The 24690-nt window shown below is 50.6% G+C and overlaps 4 protein-coding genes across 4 annotated transcripts; 2 read left to right on the top strand and 2 right to left on the bottom strand.

Moving 5' to 3' along the window:
* Positions 1-1240: 1240 nt before the first annotated feature.
* Positions 1241-5796, top strand: PV06_05444 (uncharacterized protein). The gene is made up of 3 exons (XM_016406449.1): positions 1241-1711; positions 1769-5330; positions 5387-5796. The coding sequence occupies exons 2-3, from the start codon at positions 1772-1774 to the stop codon at positions 5485-5487; spliced, it is 3660 nt and encodes a 1219-aa protein (XP_016262053.1). The 5' UTR covers positions 1241-1711; positions 1769-1771; the 3' UTR covers positions 5488-5796.
* Positions 5797-6438: 642 nt separating this feature from the next.
* PV06_05443 (uncharacterized protein) lies at positions 6439-7935 on the top strand (the record flags this gene model as incomplete). The annotated part of the gene is made up of 1 exon (XM_016406448.1): positions 6439-7935. One exon carries the CDS (start codon positions 6439-6441, stop codon positions 7933-7935), a length of 1497 nt encoding a protein of 498 aa, XP_016262052.1.
* Positions 7936-11072: 3137 nt separating this feature from the next.
* Positions 11073-12264, bottom strand: PV06_05442 (scytalone dehydratase). The gene is made up of 3 exons (XM_016406447.1): positions 12031-12264; positions 11901-11956; positions 11073-11828 (listed from the first exon to the last, which is right to left on the bottom strand). Exons 1-3 carry the CDS (start codon positions 12059-12061, stop codon positions 11364-11366), a joined length of 552 nt encoding a protein of 183 aa, XP_016262051.1. The 5' UTR covers positions 12062-12264; the 3' UTR covers positions 11073-11363.
* A 2727-nt stretch (positions 12265-14991) lies between these two features.
* PV06_05441 (uncharacterized protein) lies at positions 14992-15399 on the bottom strand (the record flags this gene model as incomplete). The annotated part of the gene is made up of 1 exon (XM_016406446.1): positions 14992-15399. One exon carries the CDS (start codon positions 15397-15399, stop codon positions 14992-14994), a length of 408 nt encoding a protein of 135 aa, XP_016262050.1.
* Positions 15400-24690: the final 9291 nt, after the last annotated feature.

Here is a 24690-nt window from a genome sequence, read left to right as displayed (position 1 = left end):
TCACACACGAATATGCTGAGAGACGACGCGTAGCTACCAACCAATAACTAAGGTACCTGACGTTTCTCAGGTATCAAGGTCTCCCTCATATTACGGAGTATCCATAGCAGATGCTCGTGGTCTTTGGTTCCCAGCAAGTACGGATACGAATACTCGGTCTTTGGAGTACCTCGAGACGCTCAGAGGCACCATGGGCGCTTGAAAGACCAACATGTTAGGCCTGCTAAATAGGCTGTGCTAGGCTGTATTGGGGGCGCTTAGTCTTCCGGGAGGGGCCGACCACCTAAGCCGTCTCTAGCAGTCCGTTTTCGCGTCCAAGCAGGTCTCAGTTTAGGAGTCAAGGAGGACTTTTATTATTGAGACAACAAGCCAACGCGCTCAAACAGCTGGGAATCTTGCTACTGGCCTGGAGCTTGTGCGTGCTGGATTGGGTGAGATGATGACGACTCACCACACCATCACCTCGTCGCTGACCTCCAAATTAATTCACTCGAACTTGAGATACACCCGATTACAGCACAGATGCCGCTGATGTGTCCCTCATAACGGCATACTGGAGTACGGAGGACCATTTACTGAAACGGCCTCTCACAAACTCCCCCAAAGAGCACTTTTGCCCGGCCCAACAGGTATTGAGGGAGGCAACGTGTCGAAGGTTGTCATGGCTCACTTGTCAGATGTCATCGCAGGCAGAAGAGTCGCGGCATGTGGCGGCAGAATCGTCTCTACTAGTGCCCAAGACTCCCAACGATAGGTCGATTTGACGGGCGACTGTCAGGGCAACATCGGGGTTAAAAATACCAAACCACACTAAACAAGCGATGATCGAAGCTCAGCCACAACCGAGGCCACTCCGCAGTTGAGAAACTGCGCCCAACAGATGTTGCGTACGGATTGTAGTACGGAGTATAGTACAGTAGTAGATGCAGAGGTAGCAGGGAGAGGAGAGTCGACAAAGGATGGTTTGAGTCTGTAGTTAAGCTGTTGGAAGAATCAAGTGATGTTTGACATTGTTGCTTTATGCTTCTCATTTTCGTTCTCTTTCCAGTATTGAAAAAGATAGATACAGCAACGCTTCACCCTGGTGAATTTTGTCAAGTCTCTCCTGATGATCCACCAGCCGAATCCCTGTCACCAGCCCATAGCCAATCCTGTATTTTCTCTTGCCGTATCCATGCAAGCCCAAAACACTGCACAGTACAGTACGGAGCAAGGTGCACAATTGCCATCGTGCTTTTCTCCCATCAGCACATTTGCTACTCCTGTTTCTCGCAAACACACGAACAACATTCATTCTCATTCTCTGACGCTCACTCAATCGACTGCCACTTTTCGGACTTCGTATCCATTCGATCTCTTAGTCTGTCAATAGATTTCCTCTTCGCTCGCTTCCGCAACATTCCTCGAATCTCGACCGTGGCCAACAAACGCAACCACTGTTTGTTTCACCCTCGGTGACGGTCACCACACTGCACACTGCACGTTGTCCTATCCATCCTACATCCTGCCTGTGTCCAAGGCTCTTTCAATCGCATAGTTGGCATTTGCAGGCGATAGAACAAACGCCAGACAGTATACAGACCACCATCGACTCTCGTTGAGTTTACCTTGGTTGAAGGGACGGCGCAGGCGCTGTCGTCACAGAAATAAATTTTGAAAAGAAAACGAGTTGCAGATACCAATGATCGGACGGTAATTGACATATCGAAGCGTACGTGACAATACCATTGTTGTTTGCACATACCCAGCGCTCACATTCCTCCCGTAGACGATGTCGGACCCGCGCAGGCCCTGGCCTGCGAGTTCGCCTACGCGCGAAAAATCTCACTCACCTTACCGAGACTCTCCCTCCAGACGATTGAGAGATATCGAGACTGGTGGATACAATTCACCTCACAACCGCCCTTACTCGAGTCAACGAGCCGGCCCCGAGCACGACCCTCCTTCACCCGGCTCTCGAGTAGCCGACTGGGAGCCTATCATGGCCAATATGACCCAAAGCGAGCTTGGCCGCAAGAAATCTCTCATTCGCCCTGAACGAAACAGAATTGATAGAGACCATCCTAATTACTATTACCGTCAACATGCTCAGAACATGGAAGTCTTCCCCTCGACAACGGGCAACGACCCAGCTATCGAAGATCTGGCCGAAAGACGCACTGTCAGTTCGGACAGCAGTAATCAGAAAACCGTATTGGACGATGATTTCACTCCTGCCCAGCAACGGAAAGCCCATGTGCCAGGAAAGTTGGAGCCGGTGGGCAAGAAGCATCAACCGCGCAAGTTGGTCAGGAAAGACACACGTAACATCACCGAAGAGGAGAAACTCCGGAAAAAGGAGCTAGACAAGATCAAACCTCCAAGCATATGGAACGTGTATTGTGCAATAATCACATTCTGGGCCCCCGATTTCATCCTACAATGCTTCGGTATGCCAGCCCGTGCCCAGAGAAGAGCCTGGAGAGAGAAGTGCGGCCTGATCAGCATTATTCTCCTCATTGCTGGGTTTGTTGGATTTCTGACCTTCGGCTTCACCCAAGCAGTATGTGGACAACCTGGACTCCGGCTCAAGATCAATCATGTCGATAGAGGGTACATGATCTTTCATGGCAATGCTTATGATCTGTCTCGCTCGCAACATCCTGCGGCTCTGGGAATACCATTGGACAGCAACGTTCTGTATGACCTCCCGCATAAGTATGGAGGGCAAGATGGAAGTTTTATGTTTCAGAAAGTCAACGGAGATTGCAAAGGGCTCATTACACTTGCCCCCGGATCAGATGTCCCTACAGACTCTGACGGGGACTTGGCCTGGTATTTTCCGTGTACAGCTTTCAATCAGGATGGTTCCTCGCCCGTAAACACCACTGTGCCTTATTATCTGGGCTATGCCTGCCACACTACCTCAAAAGGACGCGATACCTTCTTTCATGGTCTCAAAAAATCTGGAGAAGTGTTCTTCACCTGGGATGATGTCAAAAACAAGAGTCGGAATCTTGTTGTCTACTCTGGTTCAGTCATTGACTTGGACCTTCTCCAGTGGTTTAATGCCAGCCAAGTTGCCTGGCCTTCTCAATTTGACGACATGCGCAAAAATGATCAGATTCGTGGAATGGATATTACACATGTTTTGCAGTCTGGTAGTGACAAGAAAGTAGGCAAATGCCTCAGTCAAATTGCCAAGGTGGGCTCGATTGATACAGAATCAGTGGGATGCATCGCTTCCAAAGTCGTCTTGTACGTCTCACTGGCCTTCATCCTGTCCATTGTCCTTGCAAAGTTCTTTCTTGCCCTGGCCTTCCAGTGGTTCTTGGCCCGAAAGTACGGGGCCCCAAAAACGTCTCAGACGATGGATCCCAAGAAGCGAGCCGAGCAGATCGAAGCTTGGACTGACGATATCTACAAACCTGCACCGAAACTTATGGATCCTGCGACTACCATATCGGGTTCTGATGGCAGAACCAGCAAACGTGGAAGTATGCTGTTCCCACAAACATCACGTTTTACCAGCCCCTACGCTGTCGAACGCGTTGCGAAGGCCAATCGAGCTCCTCCAACCACCATGACCAGTCAGTCCTCACAGGCTAAACTGACCCAACCGGGTGGCAGTTTGTACAGGAGCGGCTATAACACCAGTCAAAATACGCTGGACCTAGCGACCCGCATGAGCGTCGGCGCCAGTAGATCCAGCTTGCTCCTATCCGGTCACGAATCACGTTATTCAGTCACAATGGACAATCTCGGGGCCAATGGACCCGAAGGTTTCATTCACGATAACGTCGTTCCGCAACCACCGCCCGAATGGCAGCCTTTTGGGTACCCGCTTGCTCACACCCTCTGCCTGGTGACTGCGTATTCCGAAGGTGAGGAAGGCATTCGCACGACACTGGACTCCATCGCGACAACCGACTATCCCAACAGCCATAAAGCGATTCTCGTTATTTGCGACGGTCTCATTAAAGGCAAAGGAGAAAGTTTATCCACTCCCGATATTGTCCTTGGAATGATGGGTGATTTTGTCATTGCCTCCGAAGATGTTCAGGCGTTCTCGTATGTTGCAGTGGCCAGTGGCTCCAAACGGCACAATATGGCCAAGGTATATGCCGGATTTTATGACTATGGTCCGGAATCTAGAATCGCGCCAAATAAGCAGCAACGCGTGCCGATGATGATGGTTGTGAAATGCGGAACACCCGACGAAGCCACCAAAAGCAAACCTGGCAACCGAGGCAAGCGAGACAGTCAGATCATCTTGATGTCGTTCTTGCAAAAGGTCATGTTTGATGAAAGAATGACCGAACTGGAATACGAAATGTTCAACGGTCTCTGGAAAGTCACTGGCATGTCTCCCGACTTTTACGAAACGGTTCTCATGGTCGATGCCGATACGAAGGTATTCCCTGACAGTCTCACCCATATGATCTCAGCCATGGTCAAGGATCCCGAGATCATGGGTCTTTGTGGCGAGACCAAGATTTCCAACAAGAATCAGTCTTGGGTTACACGTATTCAGGTCTTTGAATACTTCATCTCGCATCATTTATCCAAGTCTTTCGAATCAGTCTTTGGTGGTGTCACTTGTCTGCCCGGATGTTTCTGTATGTACCGGATCAAATCCCCCAAGGGCGGCCAGAACTACTGGGTTCCCATCTTGGCCAATCCCGACATCGTGGAGCATTATTCAGAAAATGTGGTGGACACTCTGCATAAGAAGAACTTGTTGCTTCTTGGTGAAGATCGTTACCTTTCGACGTTGATGCTGAAGACATTCCCCAAACGCAAACAAGTCTTTGTTCCCCAGGCTGTCTGCAAAACCCAAGTTCCCGATGAATTCAAAGTTTTGCTCTCCCAACGACGAAGATGGATCAACAGTACGGTGCACAATTTGATGGAACTCGTCCTGGTTCGAGATCTGTGCGGTACATTCTGTTTCAGCATGCAATTTGTGGTTGGAATCGAACTCATCGGTACATTGGTCCTGCCAGCTGCCATTGCATTCACCGTCTATCTGATTATCATCTCGATTGTGAGGAAACCAGTGCCAGTCATTCCTCTCGTCCTGCTTGCTCTTATCCTCGGTCTCCCGGCAGTTTTGATTGTTCTGACGGCACATCGTTGGTCATATATCCTATGGATGGTGATCTACCTGGGTTCATTGCCAATTTGGAACTTTGTGTTACCAACCTACGCTTATTGGAAGTTTGACGACTTCAGCTGGGGTGACACACGAAAGACGGCAGGCGAGAAGACCAAGAAAGCCGGTCTGGAGTACGAAGGTGAATTTGATAGTACCAAGATCACCATGAAGAGATGGGCAGATTTCGAGAGAGGTGAGGCTGTTTTCATACCCCAGTTTTCTGATCACGCATGACTGACTCTTGTATAGAACGACGAGCCCAGGCTACTGGGAATTGGGTCCCACAACCAAGTCGACCTGTCAGTGGTTACGGATCAACCCAGAACTTGGATCACTACCAGGACTACTGAATGGGAATGACGACTGGATTTATGTATGATGATAAAACATGACAAGCTAAGCAATAAGGCATATTGCATTCTCGGACAACGGAGGCGAAAGAAGAGTTGTTTGAGAGCACGGCAGCGAAAAATCTTTTTAATAGAATGGGATGGATTGGCGGCTGATATTGTCGGGTTTCTGTGGATTGGAGTTTCAATTGCACTTGAAATGGCTGTAGTGGTTGGGAATGGAGCAGAGATGTTGTCTTTGCAGGCTGGCAGTCGTGTGGATGTACTGTAGATACCATAGTACTACTAATATTTCTCCTACGAGAGCACTTTTTGACTTTCATCAATACTCTACAATTGCTATGGTACTCGTTGACAGGGATAAAGCTACCTAAAATCATAATGTAGGTTACTGTTTACACAGAGCACCATGTAATTGGTCGGTCTGGGGAGGGGGTAAAAGGGGGAACTCCAGCCTGACACGTGATAGGCTGACTTGTCATGCTGTTCGTTGGGCGTGGGTTGACCAAACTTGTCTCGAACTATGGCGGGAGGAAGTCAACGCCGAGGATTGCTCGTTAGGTACCTAGGTCAGTTCAAGGAATAGTACGCACTTGAATCACCGCTCTCTCCGATAAGGGCGGTAAAAACAAGTCATATGCCGCTCGCTTGTCCGTGCGGTTATCTCCAGCACATCCCAACAAGCCTTTAAAAGGTAAATCGACCAATCTTTCTAACGAGTCCGAACCCTGACCACGAGTAACCTCGATTTCAAGTCATCTTCAAACCACTACAGTACAATACGTCCTTTTGAAGAAGCGCACACCACGACATATACCTTTTTTGTTACGGAGTACAACGGGGGGGTTTTTCTGCAACCATGATATAATAACGACCACTTTTTAAATTCGATTTGGACCTTTCTTCCGACTCTGTACATAAACAAACACAAAAAAGACACCCGGGAAAAAAATGTCCAATGATGATACTCGGAAGGAGATCAAGGTCCTCATCGCCGGTGCAGGTATTGCGGGACTCTCCACGGCCATTGCCCTTGGTCGCCTCGCCACCGACACGCCCGGCCTGCATTTCGACGTCCAGCTGTACGACAAGGCCACGGAGTTGAGGGAGATAGGAGCCAGTATCGCCCTGAGCCCCAACGGTCTGCGGACGTTGGAGCGCCTGGGTGTGGACGACGCCCTCGCGGACGACGTCAGTTACCGGGGCCCCGCCGCCTTGCCCATGATCTACCACCACTGGAAGACCAACGAGGTGGTGAGCGCCGACCGGTTCGTGGACGTGCCGGACCGCAAACACCAGACGGCGCGTTTCCACAGGGGTCATTTGCACTCCACCCTTCTCGGTCACGTACCGCGAGAGACCATCCACCTACGCAAGGCCGTCGAATCCGTCGTCGTCCGTGACGACGATGCCGCAAACGGTGTGGGAGGCGGCGGCGGCGGTGGCGGTGGCACTGTGACGCTACTCTTCCAGGACGGTACGAGTGCGACCGGAGACGTACTCATCGGTGCCGACGGTCTGAGGTCCAAGGTCCGGAGGACGTTTGTACCGGGGCACACGCTACACCACACGGGTCGCACCTGGATCCGGTCGACGTTCGACGCTTCCCTGATCAGAGACATCCCCAATTTGCCAGCTGACTCTGCACACTGGTGGGGTCCGAGGTACACCTTCTTCGCCTCCCGGTTGGGAAGGAACATGTACACGACCGTCGGCAATTATGATCCCGAGGATTTGCCCGGACGACGAGGCCACGGAGAGTTTCGATGGGACCAAGAAGGCGACGTGAACTTCTTCAGGGACTTGTACGCCGACTGGAACCCAGTGGTGAAGGCGCTCGCCGATGCCACCCCTCACGTCCGCATGTATCCCAACCTAGCCGGAGAGCCGTTGGAGTCTTGGGTTTTCGAAAAGCGGGTGACGCTGGTGGGCGACGCCGCTCACACCCACGGAGGCGCCCACGCCGCGGGAGGGTCTCTGGCTTTGGACGACGCGTGGGCGTTGTATCTCAGCCTCAAACACGTTTTGAGCTCGAGCACGATCGACGACGACGACGACGACGAGTCAGACAAAACGTTTGGAAGCGAGGAATTCGAGCGTGCATTCACCCTCTACGAAAATACCCGAAGGCCTCACACGACGCGTCTCGTGGAGAGTGTCCTGGCGACCAAGGCGGCGGCCGTCGTGCCTAGTACCGACGAGGAGTTGAGAGAGAAAATGAACAACAGACCGAACATGACTTGGCTGACGGAACACGATGTCGAAGCCACGTTTGCAAAAGTCCTCGAGAATGAAATGGGTAACAATGTCGTCGAGGATGACGATGCGAGACAAGTCGAAAGAGAAAGCGTGATATTCGATATCAGAGAGGCTACCACCATCATGGGCATTCCCGGATCGGAGTCGGTACTAGATACAACGACAGAATCAGCTGTGATGGTGAAATGAATTTCTTCATAGACTTCTATCCTAGACACCGGATGATACTTTGATGGCCCTCACGAAGATGAAGAGAACGAGCCACGGCGTAGTATTTTCTTTGAGTCCTCAGGTCTTCTGACCTTCAACTTCCTCGGAATGCGTTGCGCCAATATGCCTCATTTTCAATCCGTCGTCATGCAAGACGTATACGTCGTTCGCGGCATCCTGGCGCAGAGCACATTCGTACCTGGGGAAATTGCGGACAGAGACACGGTTGATGAACATCTCGTCGAGTTCTTCGAGAGAACGTCCTTTCATTTCTGGCATGAAGAAAAACACCCACACGACGCAGACAAAGTTGGAAGCTGCCCAGACGTAGCCGTACTTGGCGCCCTATCCAGAACCCGAAAAAAAGTCAGCAACACATCGACTACCAATAGTATCTTTCGAGTCTGCTTGATCCAAAGTGACCCGGGTGGTGCGTGTCTAGTACATCCTCGGGGATGGAAAGGTGACTTACCAAACCAAGTTCAGCCGGGTTGATAAAATACGGAGAACAAAAGCTCACGAGCCAGGCTAGCAAATACCCAATGGCGGTCGAGCTTCCCACAGTCCAGGCTCTCAATCGGGTACTGACAACTTCAGTGGCGACTGGGTACGATGCAACGCCCACTCCCCCATTGTAAAAGAATTTGAACAAGGCGATGAAGGCGGTCAGGATGTTGGCGCGGAGTTTGAGGTCGTTGGTGGTGCTCGCGGCGATGGCGGGCGCGAGTTGGCAGAGACAACATGCCGCGGCCCCGATCATGAGGATACTTCGTCGACCGACCAGGTGTCTCATCGTGTACATTCCCACGTTCTATGAACCTGTCAGTAACGGGGGAGATGGGATGGCACCTGACGATGCGTTAGTGTGCGACTTACCACACCGATGAAGCCAATACAGCTGGTCATGATTGTATATTCAAAAGCCTTCGTGACACCGCCTTGAAGGAGGAAATACGTCTGGTAGGCGATCAAGAACCATATCCCCGATGCGCTCTGGCATCCGATCATGCCATAACAGAGGAGTGTGCGGCGCAGGTCAGCGCCTATGAATAGTCAGGAGAGGGATTGATCAGGACAGCAAATTGTGGGACTGGTACTTACCCCTGAACATATCCATCCATGCAACACTCTTTGCATTCTTCTTTTCCTCTTCAAAGCCACGGAGCATCTCGGCCCATTCGAACTCCAGCTCCTCCTGGGTGAGAGCTGACCCGCGTAGGTACACCAACGACTTCTTCGCCTCGGCTTCTTTGCCTTGATGTAGCAGGAACCTGGGGCTTTCCGGGATGAAGAACAAGCCCACGGCCAAGATGGTAGGCACAATGTACAAGCACCCAAGTGGTATCTGGTAAGACGACTTGTCCAATCTCACTTTCGTGGAATTGTTGACCGTCGCTCCGAGAATAGAGCCGATATTGACCCACCACGCAAACAGTCCGACGATGATTCCTCTCTGATGGGCAGGGGCTGCCTCCGAGGTGTAGACGTTGGAGAAGGTAACCAAGAACCCGTTGGCCAGGCCAAGCAGGAGTCGGCCGAAATATATAGCTCCTTTGGACGTGGTGGCGATCTGAATGGCAACAGCCACCGCGTTCAGGGCGCACGCAGCCCAGATACCAGTCTTGCGCCCAAAGTACGCTCCAAAGACGCCAGCTAACAGGGCCGAGATGAAGGATCCGAGGGTCAGAAGCGAGCTAATCAGCTGTTGGAATGTCGACTATGTTTTTTCGGCAGGTCAGAAGACTGGATGCTTGTGTGCATTGATCGTCGAGGTACTTACATCAATGGCGTACCCATTCGGGCTTTGCTCACTGGGATAGCCAAACACTTTGAGAAAGCCAGGCATGGCTGAGAAGAGACGGCATTAGCTACTTTGGTGTAGAGAAGTTTCCGTGTGTCTCATGACATTACTTACCTTGCAAGCCTCCCACAGCGGCAGTATCAAAGCCATATTGCATGTTCGAAATGGCCACGACGCAGCAAATGAAGAGACATTTCCGGTTTGTCCAGAGGCTAGATTCTTTCGTGTCAAGCATCTTGTCGTCTTTGTTGCGATTGTCCAAAGACCCAAACCCCTTCCACGTGCGATTTCTATGGGGAAATTTCTCAAGCAGACCAAAACTCTAGAAGCACATAGACAAGAAGCGAGAAGACTGACGAAATGGTCATTTAATGCTTTTTCAAACCCATCGGCGTGGGTTATAACCACAAGCGGGATATCAAACATTGTCGCCCAAGCATGACTCGTACCATTTGCCGATCCCACATTGGAAACGGAGTCTGGGGCCCCGGCATATGTTGAAGAGATTCATTTCGGGGACACTCACCTCATCCCAAGAGATGTTAAAGTCTTGGAAAGCCACAAGGATCCAACCAGAACGAGTAGATACGCAAGGGGGCGATCGGTGCCAAGGGCGGGTTTGTGCGAATGCTTCAGGAGAGGCCCCGTACTCAAGGGACCTTGGCGTATGCTCTACCTCGGGCCAGCAAACGTGGATTGAAAAACAGATTAACTGTAGTGGGGATTTGGTGGAAGGGGCTCACGATACTTTGATTTGGGAGCTCTGATCTGATCTGTGTTCGGTACATAGCTAGGAATCAGTGACATACTTCAAGATATCTTCCCCTATCGGCATATAAGGATAGCAGCTCGTGTTCGTATATACAGTGGAGAGAGTAGAAGCATGGGTTAAATCGCAGACCAGGCGAGCTTTGGAGCTAGTCTTCTTGGACTTGGATTGTATCACCCACTCCTGGTGCTCGCCAAGCTGGTGTCAATGAAATAGCCATCCTCAAGCTGCTGTGGCGGGAGAAAAAGAAGTGCCGATAGAACGTGGGGCACTCATATATCGATATCCTGAAAACAGACAAGGGCTTCTGCGAGATACACTGCTTAATCCGTTAATTCATAAAGGACATCGAATCATACTGGGCGTCAGTTGAAAGACGCGGAAAGAGGCGAGCGAAAGGAAACACAAGTGATCCATGAGGCTTTGTGCTTACACGTGACCACACGGCTTCACCAGGCGACTTTCGGCTTGTGGAAGAAATATCAACGCAGAGTGCAGGGTACCAGTAGAGTAGTGGCATGCAAGGACTGGCTCAAGAAACATCTACTACACGTAACTCATGTCGCCAGTCCAGCTCACATCTTCTTCTCTGAGACAAATCTAGTACCCTCATTCACGGCCAATCGAGGACATCTGGCCCCTAATATCAGTCTGTATGGGAGCTTGGCCACATTGAGAAGACGATAGAGTGAGCATTTGCGAGACCTTGTAATTCTTCGTATTCATTAAATCCTTGGATTATCAAAGTCCAGCCTTTACCTTTGGTCGCGGCCTGTCCAGTTGACTCCCTTGCACTCGGTCTAGTCGTATGCCAGTTAACCAGGTTCCTCTGCCACTCTACGCAGCTGGAATGCCCTGGGCTTCCTGTGCCACCTTCTTGGCCTCTTCCTCGCCGAGCTCTTCGCGGCCTTCAGCAAAGACCTTGTCAAAGTCGTACTCGCCCCATCTGATGTCTGGGTTGAGACCGGCGAACTTCCAGACGCCATCCACCTTCTTGTACCAGTGCATGTTGTACGAGTGGGCGTGACCCTTGACCTTGACCTTTGTGCGCGAGGCGTCGGTGTACTTCTGGTGGGGGACGCGGAGTTGGTGGTGGCCGATGATCTCGGTGTCGCTGACCTTTTCCCACTTGGAGGCACCGCAGAAATGTTGAGTCATGAGGAGAGGGTCGCCGAGGACCTTGGGGTCGGAGATCATCTTGATAAAGTCGTCGGCAGGCATGGCCTCCCAGAGTTTGTTCAAGAAAGAGCGGTAGTCAATGCGGACGGTGGGTGCGACGATTTTTCGCAGGCGTTCCCAGTCCTGATCAGAACGAGAGATGTTAGCATTGTCATTGTTGGAATTGTTCCACGCCGACTTGGTAGGACTACTTGCCTTGGAGTCATAGCTCTCCGCCCACTCAAAGTAGGCAGTGAGACAGCCTTGGTAGTCTGCGCCGTTGTCAGTGTTTGTGGTTCTCTAGGCTGCAGGCGCCTTTTGCGCCGCATGAGGCATGGGGACGCACCTTCATATGAGATCAGCTTGTCGGAGGCCATGATGAAGTTGATTTAGATCTTAGACAGGACACAAAGAGGAGAGAGGGCGAGAGTGATGAAGTATAAGAGTCGAGAAGGAGAATGGAGGGGTCAGGAGAGTGCGCAGATAGTCCATAAATTGTTTGGTCTTGGGTGTGATTTTCTGTCGCACACCGCCTCCTATCTTGGGAACTTTAGTTCCTACGGAGTACTGTACACTGTACTTACCTAGGTACTCCGTGTTTTAGGTGACTATTGCACCACCCAAAGATCAGAACTACTCCGGGTCTATATTTAGCGAAGTGTGATTTCAAGCAAGCCACTCGGGGCGTCCCAAAGCCCCCAAAGCTCCCTCGGGTTCCTGAGCAACACTGCGAGATGCGGACGCTAAAGGCGGGACAAACTGCGCGGGGTCTTTGAACTACAGTCCGACCACTAATTAGGACTTTTATTTACCATACAGCCCAAAACGCTCTAATCGGAGTACTGTAAACACGCCAAAATCCCCTTTCACAGATGAAATCACCATTTATGTACTCCGTACGCCGTATGCCTCTGCAACACCATTACTAATCTATTTGGAGTGGATGTCACTTCTTAGTATACCACTACAAGCTTTGTATTTCTCGGCCTGGTGCTCTCTAGGATGATGGAGGTTCTCAGGAAGATCAAACTCAGGAGTAATTTCGACTATACGGTATGCAGTGGTGTCCAAAGCTTTTCCGTGAGGAGTCGCGAACAAAGATCCAAGCAAGACCTCGAGTGTGATGTTCGGATGACAATTGTGATGGGTATGACATGGAATCTGGCCCGGGAAATGACTGAGGCTGGCTCGATGTCAGTTTTTGGCGCAGCATTTTCTACTTGACATGATGAGCCTTCACACAACGGACATGTTCATTTCGCGAGAAGGGCGTTGTATCAAAAAAGGCTTGTGAACCCCCAGAGATGTAGTTAGCGAGTTGGCATTAATTCGTGAGTTTGAGATGGAAGACGCTTAGAATAGTACGGTGCATCGAGTCTATGGGTCTGTCCAACTGCGGGAGACGCGTTGCGGTGGGCTCCAAGAGGCGACGCATGTTTGTAGGTGAAGTTTCGTAACTACAGTATGGAACGATTCAATCAATGACCCTCGTGGATCAAGTGCACATATCGTCAAGCGAAGCCGCGGATATGACTGGCGAGGACGCTCTGCACAAATCCAATTGGCTCTTCTATACTCCGTATCCGTACCCGGATTACTATACTCGGTGTTCGGAAGATAGATACTCCGGCGCGAGTTGTCTACTTGATCCTTCTTTCATCTCTTCCTACCTCCCTCTTCCCAAGGTCCGCCTGTGATATCGCTACTGATGTTGGATGTTAGTTACTACACAAGTCCTGCCACTTAGGCCACATTTGGGGATGACCCTCGTACAAGGTGCAAAGTAATTCCCCTCCAGTCACCAACGCTACTTTGCATTTCCTATTTGAGATCCATCTGGCGGCCTCGTGAACAAGGAAGGTCGATCAAAGAAGGCTGGGGTGAAGATAGCGTCAACCTCTACTTTGGAATCACTGCACCTAGCGAAGTAAGTTCATGGAGCCGTATGATGATGACTGTACGTTCTTCCTCTCACTGAGTAGGAAGTTGTTTTGCGGGGTTTCGTTCCCGATGACGCGGCATCCCGGAATAATGAAGCCTTGTTGGTTGGCTGGAGAACCTTTGGCCATTATCATTGAGAGCTTGCTTGCGCCGGCAGAAGTGTCCAAGATCTGGTATTTAATACGCCACAAGGAACAGGCTGCTGACGAAGATATAAGTACCAGTCATTGTCCTTGGGAATACTGGATGTATATGAAAAAAAATCCTCAAATGCTTGTCAATGCTTATGTACCAGCAGGTGATCAGAAGTAAAGAACCAAGAAACCAGAAACAAAATTGTGCTCAGACCGAACCCGCAGTTACAATCCATCCTCTCTCTTCAAAGCATATCCATATATTCTCAATCTCTCGATGCGCCACTCTGGAAAAGAAGAAACAAGTTGTGGTGGACTCGAGTTGATGACATTCGGGGATGTTGTCTGCGTGTGTGTGGTGCCAGCCATGCGATCGATCAATCATGTTTGTATAGAAGTCTTGAGAAGCAAAAATTTCTCCATCACTAGTTTTTGTTAATCTCTCAATTCAGTCAACATCCACAAAGTGAGTTCAAACCAGGAAATACACACCTAGGTAGTTTTCCATACCTCGTAAGTCTCCCACCTCCTTTGTTGAAACCCGCACCATCTTGGCATCTTAAGAAACATTTCACCACCACTCATTTTAATCGTTTCCCTTTGGTCTGAAGAATCGTAGGGAGTGTCTGACTTGGGTCGAGACCGGCAGGACGGGCAGGAGGAGACAAGTAAGGAACATCATTGTATTGGTTGAATTATTAAGAAGTGCCAAATACTCTGTAGGGTCCCCTTGGTGAAGTTGGGATGGAAACAGAGGTACGAAAGGGCGAATACTAGGTATACATAGTCTTTATATATCCCGCATACTTACGGCTTGGGAAATTTTATGCAGTTCCTCGAAACACCGCTTACTAGAGAATCACTCTCTCGAATGACTACAGTACACGTACACAAAACTCGTTGTCGCTCTCGTAAGCACTCCTCTGGTCCGAAAGCCCGAGCATCCGGGGGAGCAAATGTGGGATTGGCGGTCTTGTGATTTGATTTGATTCCCGAATACGTCTCTCACGGAAGTTCAGACTGTCTTCCGAGATGTACCAAATTGTGCAATTACATTCTTGTGGTTATAGCGGCGCGAAGAGAATTGAATGATACGAAACAATTTAAGATTTATACCCTAGTTTTACATAATTGTAGATATATTCTATAGATTCGAGCGCTATTGTGGCTACAATATAAATTACAATATATATAACAAATAGCGATGTGTGTTGTTGCGAGATTTTTCCGATTTACGGATCTTTGCAAGGGACAATACAAGGCGCATGATCTGGCCTGAGTATTTTCAATTTACTCTCGCTGATAGAAGCGAGAGAAATCTTCGCAGTCAGAGGACATATTGTCAGTACGGTCGACGTTATGCCTGTTTCGCTTCCCGCTTTGTCTGAAGCTGGCGGTTTCTTCGCTGCCACTGGAGCGCTTGCCGTAGTTGCAGGGGGTGCCGTGATGGTGCGCGATGTCACCGGTCGAGAGCGGACGGATGGTTCAGCTTTAGCGATTATTGATTGCTGCGACAAGAAGGTCGACATTGTGGTTGTCAAAGTGGTTGACAGGTCTGGTGGTCCATTTTCGTCCTCGCCGGTGATTTTGTCTCTCACCAGACTGACCACGACGCGGGTAGCCACCGATTGTTCTGGCATGGTATGTAAAATGCCCCAATAGAAATTCTCCTTGACGCAATGACATATGGCTCGTACTTTGGGCCAAGTTTGTTTTTCGTGTCCTGGGGGAAATGGACATCAATGTTGATGGTAACCTTGGAGGAGATTCTTTGCGTACGTATGTATCTATCGACTGTCTGACAAGACTTTTAGGATGCATATGATATACACGGCGAGGGAGATATACTGATAAGGTGTCCATGAGAGCACCTTTGCGATGAAGGGGTCATGGAATTTCAAGTCCGCCAGAACAAAGAATAGCTCAACATCGGTCAGAAACTGGGGTGTGTCTCCCTCGTCCGACCCGCGAAAGGATTGGCCCAAGAAGAGCTCTCATAGCTATCATTAGCAGATGAAAAGATGCAATTTCTTTACCAACAATGTCAAAAAAAGCCAGTCGAAATAACTTCGACCTATCAATAGGCTTGACCTCCTTGGCCTCCAGTACATCAATGAGCTTTTGCAGCTGGTTCGCGATCAAAAGTTCAGCTTCAACCAAGTTTGATTGAGAGAATGCATGGCTCAGTGATATACTCCTCTGACTGTGGTCTTGCTCATCTCTCTCATGCTAAACACAGCGTTGGGAGGCAAAATCAGAAATTCATATATAGGTACTTTGGTGAAAGCAGTTTGTTGTCGTAGAGTTCCTTGACACTGAAAACACCTGACAGGGTTATGTCGTTGGGTCCAGCCCGAACAATATGCCCATACTGTCTGTAGAGTTCGTTGAGTGTGGCTGTAGAGATATACACAACCCGTAAGAACCATGTCGCCACTCGTGCCAGGAAAGGTCCGGGGATCTCGCGCAGAGGTGACCATAGAATGTCGCATACGATCTGTCCTTAGTGAGACAGGTACATTGGACGGCTCAGGTGCGTAGCCTCGTACCTTTTAGAGAACAAAGACTGCAATAAAGCTTGCGAGTGCAGCCAACCACCTCGTCATCATGGAGCATAGCTAGAATCTTGTTGGTTCGTTTCCAGCATGCATGACCGAGTTAAAGACGCTGTTTCTGATGAACTGACAGACTTGGTGGATTGATATCATTCTCTATGATCTATGAAGGATGCAAAGCAAAATGGAAAACAGGCAAGTGCTATGAGGCAGAGGGTGATAGAGATGCCAATACTCATCTAGCACGTGACTTAGCCGCCAACGGTCTCTATGTCTGAGCTGCTTGTACGGAGTAACTCTGGCTTGAATATAATACAAATTGTGCTGCTCCAAATTACCTAGGATCGCCAATGCAACCCGCGGTTGTTGAGCCGAGCATGCCGTACTCTGAGAAGCCCACAAACCAGCATGGACTGGTATCTCTCCGGCCTTGTGGTCGGACAGGTCACAAGTATATCTTGCCCATCTTGGTGTAAATTGTAGCAAAGTAAGTGGTAACGCTTCAGTAATCCGTATCGAAGTCCGTTTGGAGGGCTTTGGGAGACTTGTAGCAAGTCTAGGCAGCATAGTGCCTTGCTTGGTACCCTATGACCCTCTGAGAAGTCTTGTACCTTTTCCGAAGCTGTTCGTACATAATACAGTGTTCCCCTTATCCTCAGTCTCCATAGTGTTGTTACTGCCTGTTGCGTATTCGTGAGCTTCGCTCGAGACTGCCTAGATGTCAGAGGTTTACTCTGGCTTCCTCCCTTGAATACCAACCGAGACACCGTCATCTGGATCGGCAAGGCTTTCTAACCCCTGGCCCTGTTCAGGAGTTTGGTCAGATCTCTCCTTGTTTGGCACTATTGTAGAAGTTGATTTAAAAAATATATAGTGATAATCTACGCTTATCTCAAGTACAATTTTCTTCTGGTAAGATATTATGCTTCTCTATGCCTCTTCGGTATATCTGGCCTGTCTCGCTTGAGCTCTCGGTATGCCTGCAAGGGTAAGTGCGGTTAATGTATGGCGTGTCGCAGGGCCGTTAGTCCATGATGCGCAGCGGAGTCGAGCATAGGCAGGATACGAAAACACCGGGGTTTTGGTGGGGGAAAGCCCGTTCCCCGGGCCCTCCCTCCAGTCTGCGAATGGGACTTTTGGGCTTCTGACCGCAAGGCTACATTGTCGTTACGAGATTACAAACGGCCGCCTCATCAAGTCCATAACATATTTGACTCAAGTTATTTGAATTGTAAGGCATATCTCGCGTGGATCGTAGTGGGAGTTGATATGACGGACTTCGCGTCTTCTATGACTGCCTCCTAGTAACCATAAGGTCAAGAGCTGTAGATGATGAGATGCAGTAGGAGAGCCATGTAGACATGCTAAGTGGCACTTCGATTCGATGGACCAAAGCTCAGGGGTTGGACGACTGGACCACGGCAAATCCTTCGGAGAGCGCATCCGAGGAGTCGTCGGGTTACAACGACTCAAGTAGTACCGCGGGATCTCACACTTTGTGCGCTTTCTGGAGGGACTGATTAGGCTGGGAGAGGTCATCCCTTTTCAAAATAAAAGCATTGATCGGAGTCGAACCTCCCTCGGTGACTATAGGGCGGTAACAATCTGCATTGCAAAAGCCTGGCTGAACACAACAATGATGACCTTTCCAACTGACTTGGTCCCTGTTTCATGGACTACTGGCCTCGTCGCTATAGTGCTAGCACTTATCCTTCGGGCTCTACATCTCACTGTTCAACGCTGCTTCTTCCACCCTTTGGCGAAGATACCAGGGCCGCGGCTAGCCGCCATTTTGTATCTCTATGAATTCTACTATGATGCCTGGTTGGGCGGCAAGTACTGTTTCCATATCGAGGACTTGCATGAGAAATACGGTAGGGTCGTCTGGCACTTTTGGGTACGAGTCTCTGATTTAGGCGTAGGACCGGTGGTGCGAATCAATCCAAACGAAATCCACATCAAAGACTCGGAGTACTACGACAAGTTCTACAACATCTCGTCCAAACTGAACAAGGATCCATTCTACTACGGATTCTTGGATGGCCCGGATGCTGCCTTCGCGACGGACTCTTTTCTGGGGCATCGACAGCGACGGAAAGCCTTCAACAAGTTCTTCTCACCCGCCGCTCTCAACGCACTCGAGATCCAGGTTCAGAAGAACATTACGCAGCTAGTTCACCGCATGGAGGAATTCAAAGCCAGTGGACGACCCCTCCGACTCGGGAATGCATTCCGTTCTCTGGCGAGAGATGTCATCAGCCAGTATGCGCTTCCGGATGGATTCCATCTGCTGGAGTCACCGGATCTGGGTGAAGACTTGAGTAGTGTCAATCAGATGCTATCACATGTCGCAATTTGGAACAGACACTTTCGCTTTATTTTCCCGGTTCTGATGGCAACTCCTTCGTGGCTGATGCACCGGATCGCTTCACCAGGGATGATCCAGCTAATGAAGTTTCAAATGGTAAGCTGCTTGACCTCTTCTTCTCGTGTGCGAATGACTCACTCCAAGTGCCAGTACAATTACGAACAATCGAGGAGAATCGTAGTAGGCTCAGACAAAGGAGATGACAGGGAAACGGTCCTCCACGGAATCCACAACTCTGATCTGCCCGAGAGCGACAAAACTCCCGCTCGCCTTTTCTCCGAAGCCACCACCATTGTCGGCGCTGGGTCCGAAACCACCGGAGCGACCTTGGAAACCCTTTTCTACTTTATTTTGACCAAGCCCGATATCAGAAGCAAACTCGTCGCGGAGCTTGAATCCGCAAAGCAGAACGGTGCTGACATTAGCTCCAAGGCCACCCTTCTCGGCCTCCCATACCTGGGGGCCTGTATGAAAGAGTGCCTGAGGTACGGGAACGAAGTCTCTGGCCGCCTGCCCCGGTACGATCCAAACAACGTCATAGTCTGGCGGGACCACTCCTTTCCGCCGGGGACCATCATCAGCATGAACATTGCCGACATGCACATGGACCCCAACTGCCATCCACGTCCCCACGAATTCGATCCCGAGCGGTGGCTTGACCCCTCCACGGCAGCAACGGCGGAGCGCTTCTATGCCCCCTTCGGCAAAGGATCGAGGGCCTGTATCGGCAGGGATCTGGCGCAGTTGGAGGTCCTTATCACGACGGCGACGCTGTTGGACAAGTTCGACCTGCGCATCTTTGAGACCGAATACGACGATGTCAAGCCGTATCATGATTTCTTCTCGCCTTTCCAGAAGGAAGGGTCCAAGGGCCTGCAGGTCATCGTCCAGTAATTCGGGCTTTGCTGTTGCTGACGATCGGCTCTCCAGAATTCTGTTTGGTCCGATCGTGTCGTCGTCAGTTGTTTGACACCTCCATTTGGACCTGCAAACCCCATCACAGCACTAGGCGCAGGTTTACCGCGGCGTCCTATCCTTGACAAAGATTTGCAGATTAAGATCTACTGCTGCGAACCATGTGAGAATTCAATGTCAAGTATTATATCATCATTAGCTTCGAACAGAAGAGGTCCTTCTCAGTCATTGGAGCAAACCGAGGGAATCAAAGTGGAGGTTAAGCAGGAGAAGACGAGGGCAAGTAGAGGATAGTTATTATCATTATCACCATGGCTAGATCAGGAGCACGAGGAGACGCAGCCCCGTCCGAAATACACCTAGGCATCGCACCAAGGCACGTTTCATCCGGTTCATGTGGCATGACGGCACTTCACGGGATCCGTGATGCCCCGAACGAGACAATTTTCCAGCGCCGTCAGCGCCGCCAGGTAGGTCTTGATGGGCGGCAGTGGCGTGTCGTCGGTTTCGGTGCTCATCAGTTTGCGCAGGCTCGAGCCATTCGACGGCGCTGGGTAGGGCACTTTCTCAAGCAGCAGCCGATCGTACGCGATCGCGGCGCACATTTCGACGAGCTGGAGATAGTAGTCGACCACTTCGTAGCGTTCGGCGAAGATGGCGAGCATACGGTAGCAGGTCGAGAGATCGTGAACGATGCAGGCCGAAGTGGATGCTGTCGAGCGAAGGTAGACGGTGCTGATTATGAGGGGGACAAGGACGTATGGTATGCTACGTAGTGCACGCAGTTTTAGTATCTTACTCTGGTCAAGTTTTGGGGGTGGTGGGGAAGAGGCAAGAAGTACATTGTGTCCTGGAGATATCTGACATAGTCCTGCTGCAAGAGACCACGGAGGATTCGGGTGATGTTGGTGGAAGCCTGCTGGAGCACTGTGCAAGACGTCACCTGCATCACCGCCGCCCACTTTGTCGTGCGCGGCCGGTTGGATGAGAGGTCCAGTTGGTGTACCAGAGATAGGATATACCTATGAGATGATGATTAGAACGAGCAGGCCGTCTAGGAGGTGTTCCTTACCAGTAACTTAACTCGACGCTCGCTTGCATGACCCAGTTGCTGACTTCACCCGGAACAAAGGTCGCGGGCCATTTGATCTTTTCGAACAACTTTTCGCGTGCATCGTGCCACTCGGTGAGCTGAGATTCCACGGATTCGAGGTCGCTGGTCATCTGAGACCGCTCTATCGTATTGGGATCTCTGCCGAGCGTTGAGAGCACCTCCGCGTTTCGGCACTGTAAGAGCCGACGCAGTGGCAACAAGATCTTGGACACATTCACGTAGCCCAAGAACATCTCCATCGCCTTTTTCTTCGTCTCGGGGTCCATGAACCAAGTGCAAGTTGCGTCTTCCAAGTCCTCGATCTGCATCTTGGGAACATCATCGGGGACATCGATGGTCGGTCCCCGGAGTCGGGAGGAGATGATGTGTGAGCACAGTTCCATGATGAAACAGCAGTAGAGAAGTCTCCATCGCTTCTCCAGCTTTCCACGGGAGTTATTGGTAAACTGATACTGCAAGTCTGCCTGGAGAAGGATCCGCCGAGCTTCAAGGAGCCAGGATCCAGGTTCGTGATTGGCCACGGGGAAAGACTGGAAGTGGCTCAGCAGCAAGCATATTCGCAAACGATCCATGTTGTTCTGCTCACAGCCGGCATCGTATAGAGTCTGTTGAAAGCATGTGGTTTAGCCAAGGGACGACAGGTTACCACATATGACGCTTACTTTGGCACGAGTATAGAATGTCCTCCGCATTAGCATAATGCTCGAAAACCCTGCAGCCTCGGCGACTTCTTTCGAGACAAACTAGCACTTGATTAGCATCGTTCTATTCCAGAGGTGTGTCCCGGCGGCTCCGATGGGAAACGTACCCCACTAGCTGCGAACAGAACCGCGTTCAGCAACGACAGACTAATCTTCCATTGTTGGCCCTGCTCGTCCGATGACCGCTCAAATATGCATCGGTACAGGTCCCATTCGCTGACGCAGGGCTTGGATGTGTTCAGGTGCACGAAGTAGTGCTCGAAAAGCACCAATACGGTTTCGAAGGAGGGCGCTGTCAAAGATTGGGTGGCTTGCAGTGTTGCGATGGTAGCTGTGTCTAGGTTGCGACGGCACCAAATCGCAACCCACGGAAAAGGAGACTTGCACGCAATATCGCAGACGCAATCGGAAGTGGGCTTTGATGAAGTCGTGGTTGACAGTGCTGACAAGGCCTGAGGTTGTCCCCGTAGACTCTCGAATTCGTTGGACATGTATGTCGGCGCAGGTTCTGCTGCAGATAATGCCCCCAAGGCGGTTCCAAAGTCGATGTTGTCTACTACCTCGGCCGCGAATTGCGGGTCGATCTCGTTCGCCAGTCTGTCGTTTGACTGATCGGAGATCATTGGCTGAGAGGTGCTACCGGTCGGAGGCAGCGAGAGTGGACTGCAAGTGACGAGGAAATCAGACAGGTCAATGTCAGAGTAGAGAGCAGAGTGGTCGAGTTGGGGTTGGCTTGCCGCGCTTGATTGTGGTCCAAGAGACACATCGTACCTGTTGAGCCGACTAAGCTTCCCGGGATTCAATCGACCACACTGGTACTTACGCTGCTATCTCGGGCCGTTGAGACGCTTCCGGTCTTGCGTCAGGCAGATATCGAGGATTGCCTGGACGTTGTAGACTCGCCGGTGGAGAAGGAATTTTGTGTGACGGCACAGGTGGCGGAGAGCGCATATACTGCCTCCGGCGCATGATACATTCTGTCTTATCGTACTGGCAGTTGCTACACGGCTGCGGCGCTAGGTCAACCGCATTACACCGGACTTTTCTTGCTCGACATGACAGGCAAGCTATATTAACAGGTGGTCAATCACTGTGTGGGATGTGTCAGATCTTCAGCTAGTAGCTTACCGCGTGATGCTCTCCGGCGCTTTTGCCCTCGTGTAGACGAAGGGCTGGCTGGCTCAAGGGTAAGTTGATGAGCTGAGAACACTGGCCCTTCGGGGCCTGACATGGCCGACATCATGCGCTGTGGAATCGAAGTTGTCGCTGTCGTTCACGAAAAACCGTCGAGAAAAAAGGTGGCAGACAGTCGTGGTTCAAAATGCGGCATAAGAGGATTTTCCTCAGACCCGGTTGAATTAATACCTGGGGTTCTGTTTCCGGGGTAGTACGTAGGCTCTAGGAGTGTTAGAGTGGGGGACACTGGGCCTATTTTAGAAATACCGCGGTAGTTTCGACGTTGGACACATGGAGGCGAGGAGATGGATCCAATCAATCAAGGCTGGGGCTTGGTCTGGCCCGCCTCCATGGGGAAGACTGACTCGATATTGGGATCCTTATCCCTATGATTGGGTAGAAGCTCCGAACACATTACTCGGGGGAGCCTGATGAACTCCAATCAAGTCGTACATTTGTACTCCGTACTGTACCGTCGCCGGGTCTTCTAAGTACCGAAAACAACGCACGCAAGTCTTCGACCCTCTGGTTCTTCTCTTTATTTCGAGCACTCATTGGTTATTGGAAGACGCTTATGATCTGATATGCTCCACAGCGGGATGGCTGATTTGGCCAGTACCAACCAAAGACTACAAGACTGTCCTGCGCCCATGCCATGGACTTAGGACTACGCAAGCGGAAGGTTCCCCAGAGGTGTCACTGCATGTGTGGGTCCCCTGAAGTGGTGGGAAGTATTACCAGCAGAAACAATAATTTCGTGTTAGATGGTGTTGCCAAGAGGGCAATGATAGTTGGAGATCCAATATGATGTATTGACGAGTCTGACCTCGATAACTACGATGCCGTTCTCTACTATCTGTTTACATATTTCAAAGGGCCGTAGATCTTGCTTCGGTTGAGGCTGCTCTCGTTGCCGCGTCAAATGTCACCGAGGTTGTCTCAACAACGAGCGCTCTTCCTGATCGACTCTGAAGTAAACGAGTGACAAGACGGGGTGTACTAATGGACGTAGACAAAGCAGAGAGTCCAAGAACGTCTTTCTTGTTATGAACCAAAAGGCTTGTTGGGGAAGAGAAAGTACCCAGTGTTGCCGGAGTACGTAGCCTTTACACCGTGTGCCCCGACAAACACGGGGAAGCACGCAGCCTTTTGATGACCTACATTGTCTTCCGCCTCGTAGCACGCCGATGATCTATGCACTCCATACGTTGTTACACAGCTTGACATAATTTTGCACAGGGTAAGGTAGGTGCACCAAGGCGCGAGTCAACAATCGTAAAGCTACAGAACGCCCGTAGAACCTACGAGTAGGCTCGGAGCACGGAGCATCTTTGGTAGTTGTGCAGGACCAGTATCAACCAGAAGTACCGAGTGCATGTGGCCCAGCGCAGGCATATTTGGGTAGCACTACTCGTACCGGTCCACCGCGGGGATTAGACTTGTGCTTCCTCGAAACCCGTGCAGCTGGTTGGCCAATCTGCCTTCTTCGCATATTCTTGTCGCCATAGGCCGGTTTGCAAACAGTTGACTGACAAGGTCTGGATGAGAATGAGGATTTTGCACTACGGACTGAACAACTTTTTCGTCTATGTACAAAGTCGGGATCCAATGTCGGAAAGATACAAAGCTGTCACCAGGTTCCAGGTGAACGAAATGTCCACAGCCGGTGCAACAGTACGATAAGGTCACTCTCTCTGCTTGTCTACCTTGCTCGGTTAGGCTGACGTGATTGGGGCTTTGTCCGTCAGAGCCGTGATTTCCTTGCCGTGAAGTCTCCTCTCGACGGTGTCGTCCAGCTTGGCCTCCATATTGGCAGAGAACAAGGAGAAGATGATGCCAGCACCACCCCACGCAATTGTCGACAGATAAATCAGCTTGAATGTCTTGGTGTAAGCTGTCTGATAAGCCACTGTCGATGCACTAATAATCCCGGGTGTGATTCCCGCGATACCAGAAAAGTTGCCTGTGCCTAAACCCGTGATCAATCCTGGGAGCTCACTCGCTGGCAGGCCAGCATTAGTGGCTGCGGGAATAACGTATTTGGGAATGTTGGTAGATAACTTGCTACCGAGTACGCTCAGGTATATGGCTGTAGAAATGCT

The sequence above is a fragment of the Exophiala oligosperma genome, assembly GCF_000835515.1.
Source record: "Exophiala oligosperma strain CBS 72588 unplaced genomic scaffold supercont1.5, whole genome shotgun sequence".
Lineage (NCBI taxonomy): Eukaryota > Fungi > Ascomycota > Eurotiomycetes > Chaetothyriales > Herpotrichiellaceae > Exophiala > Exophiala oligosperma.
This window is presented reverse-complemented; position numbering and strand designations above follow the sequence as displayed.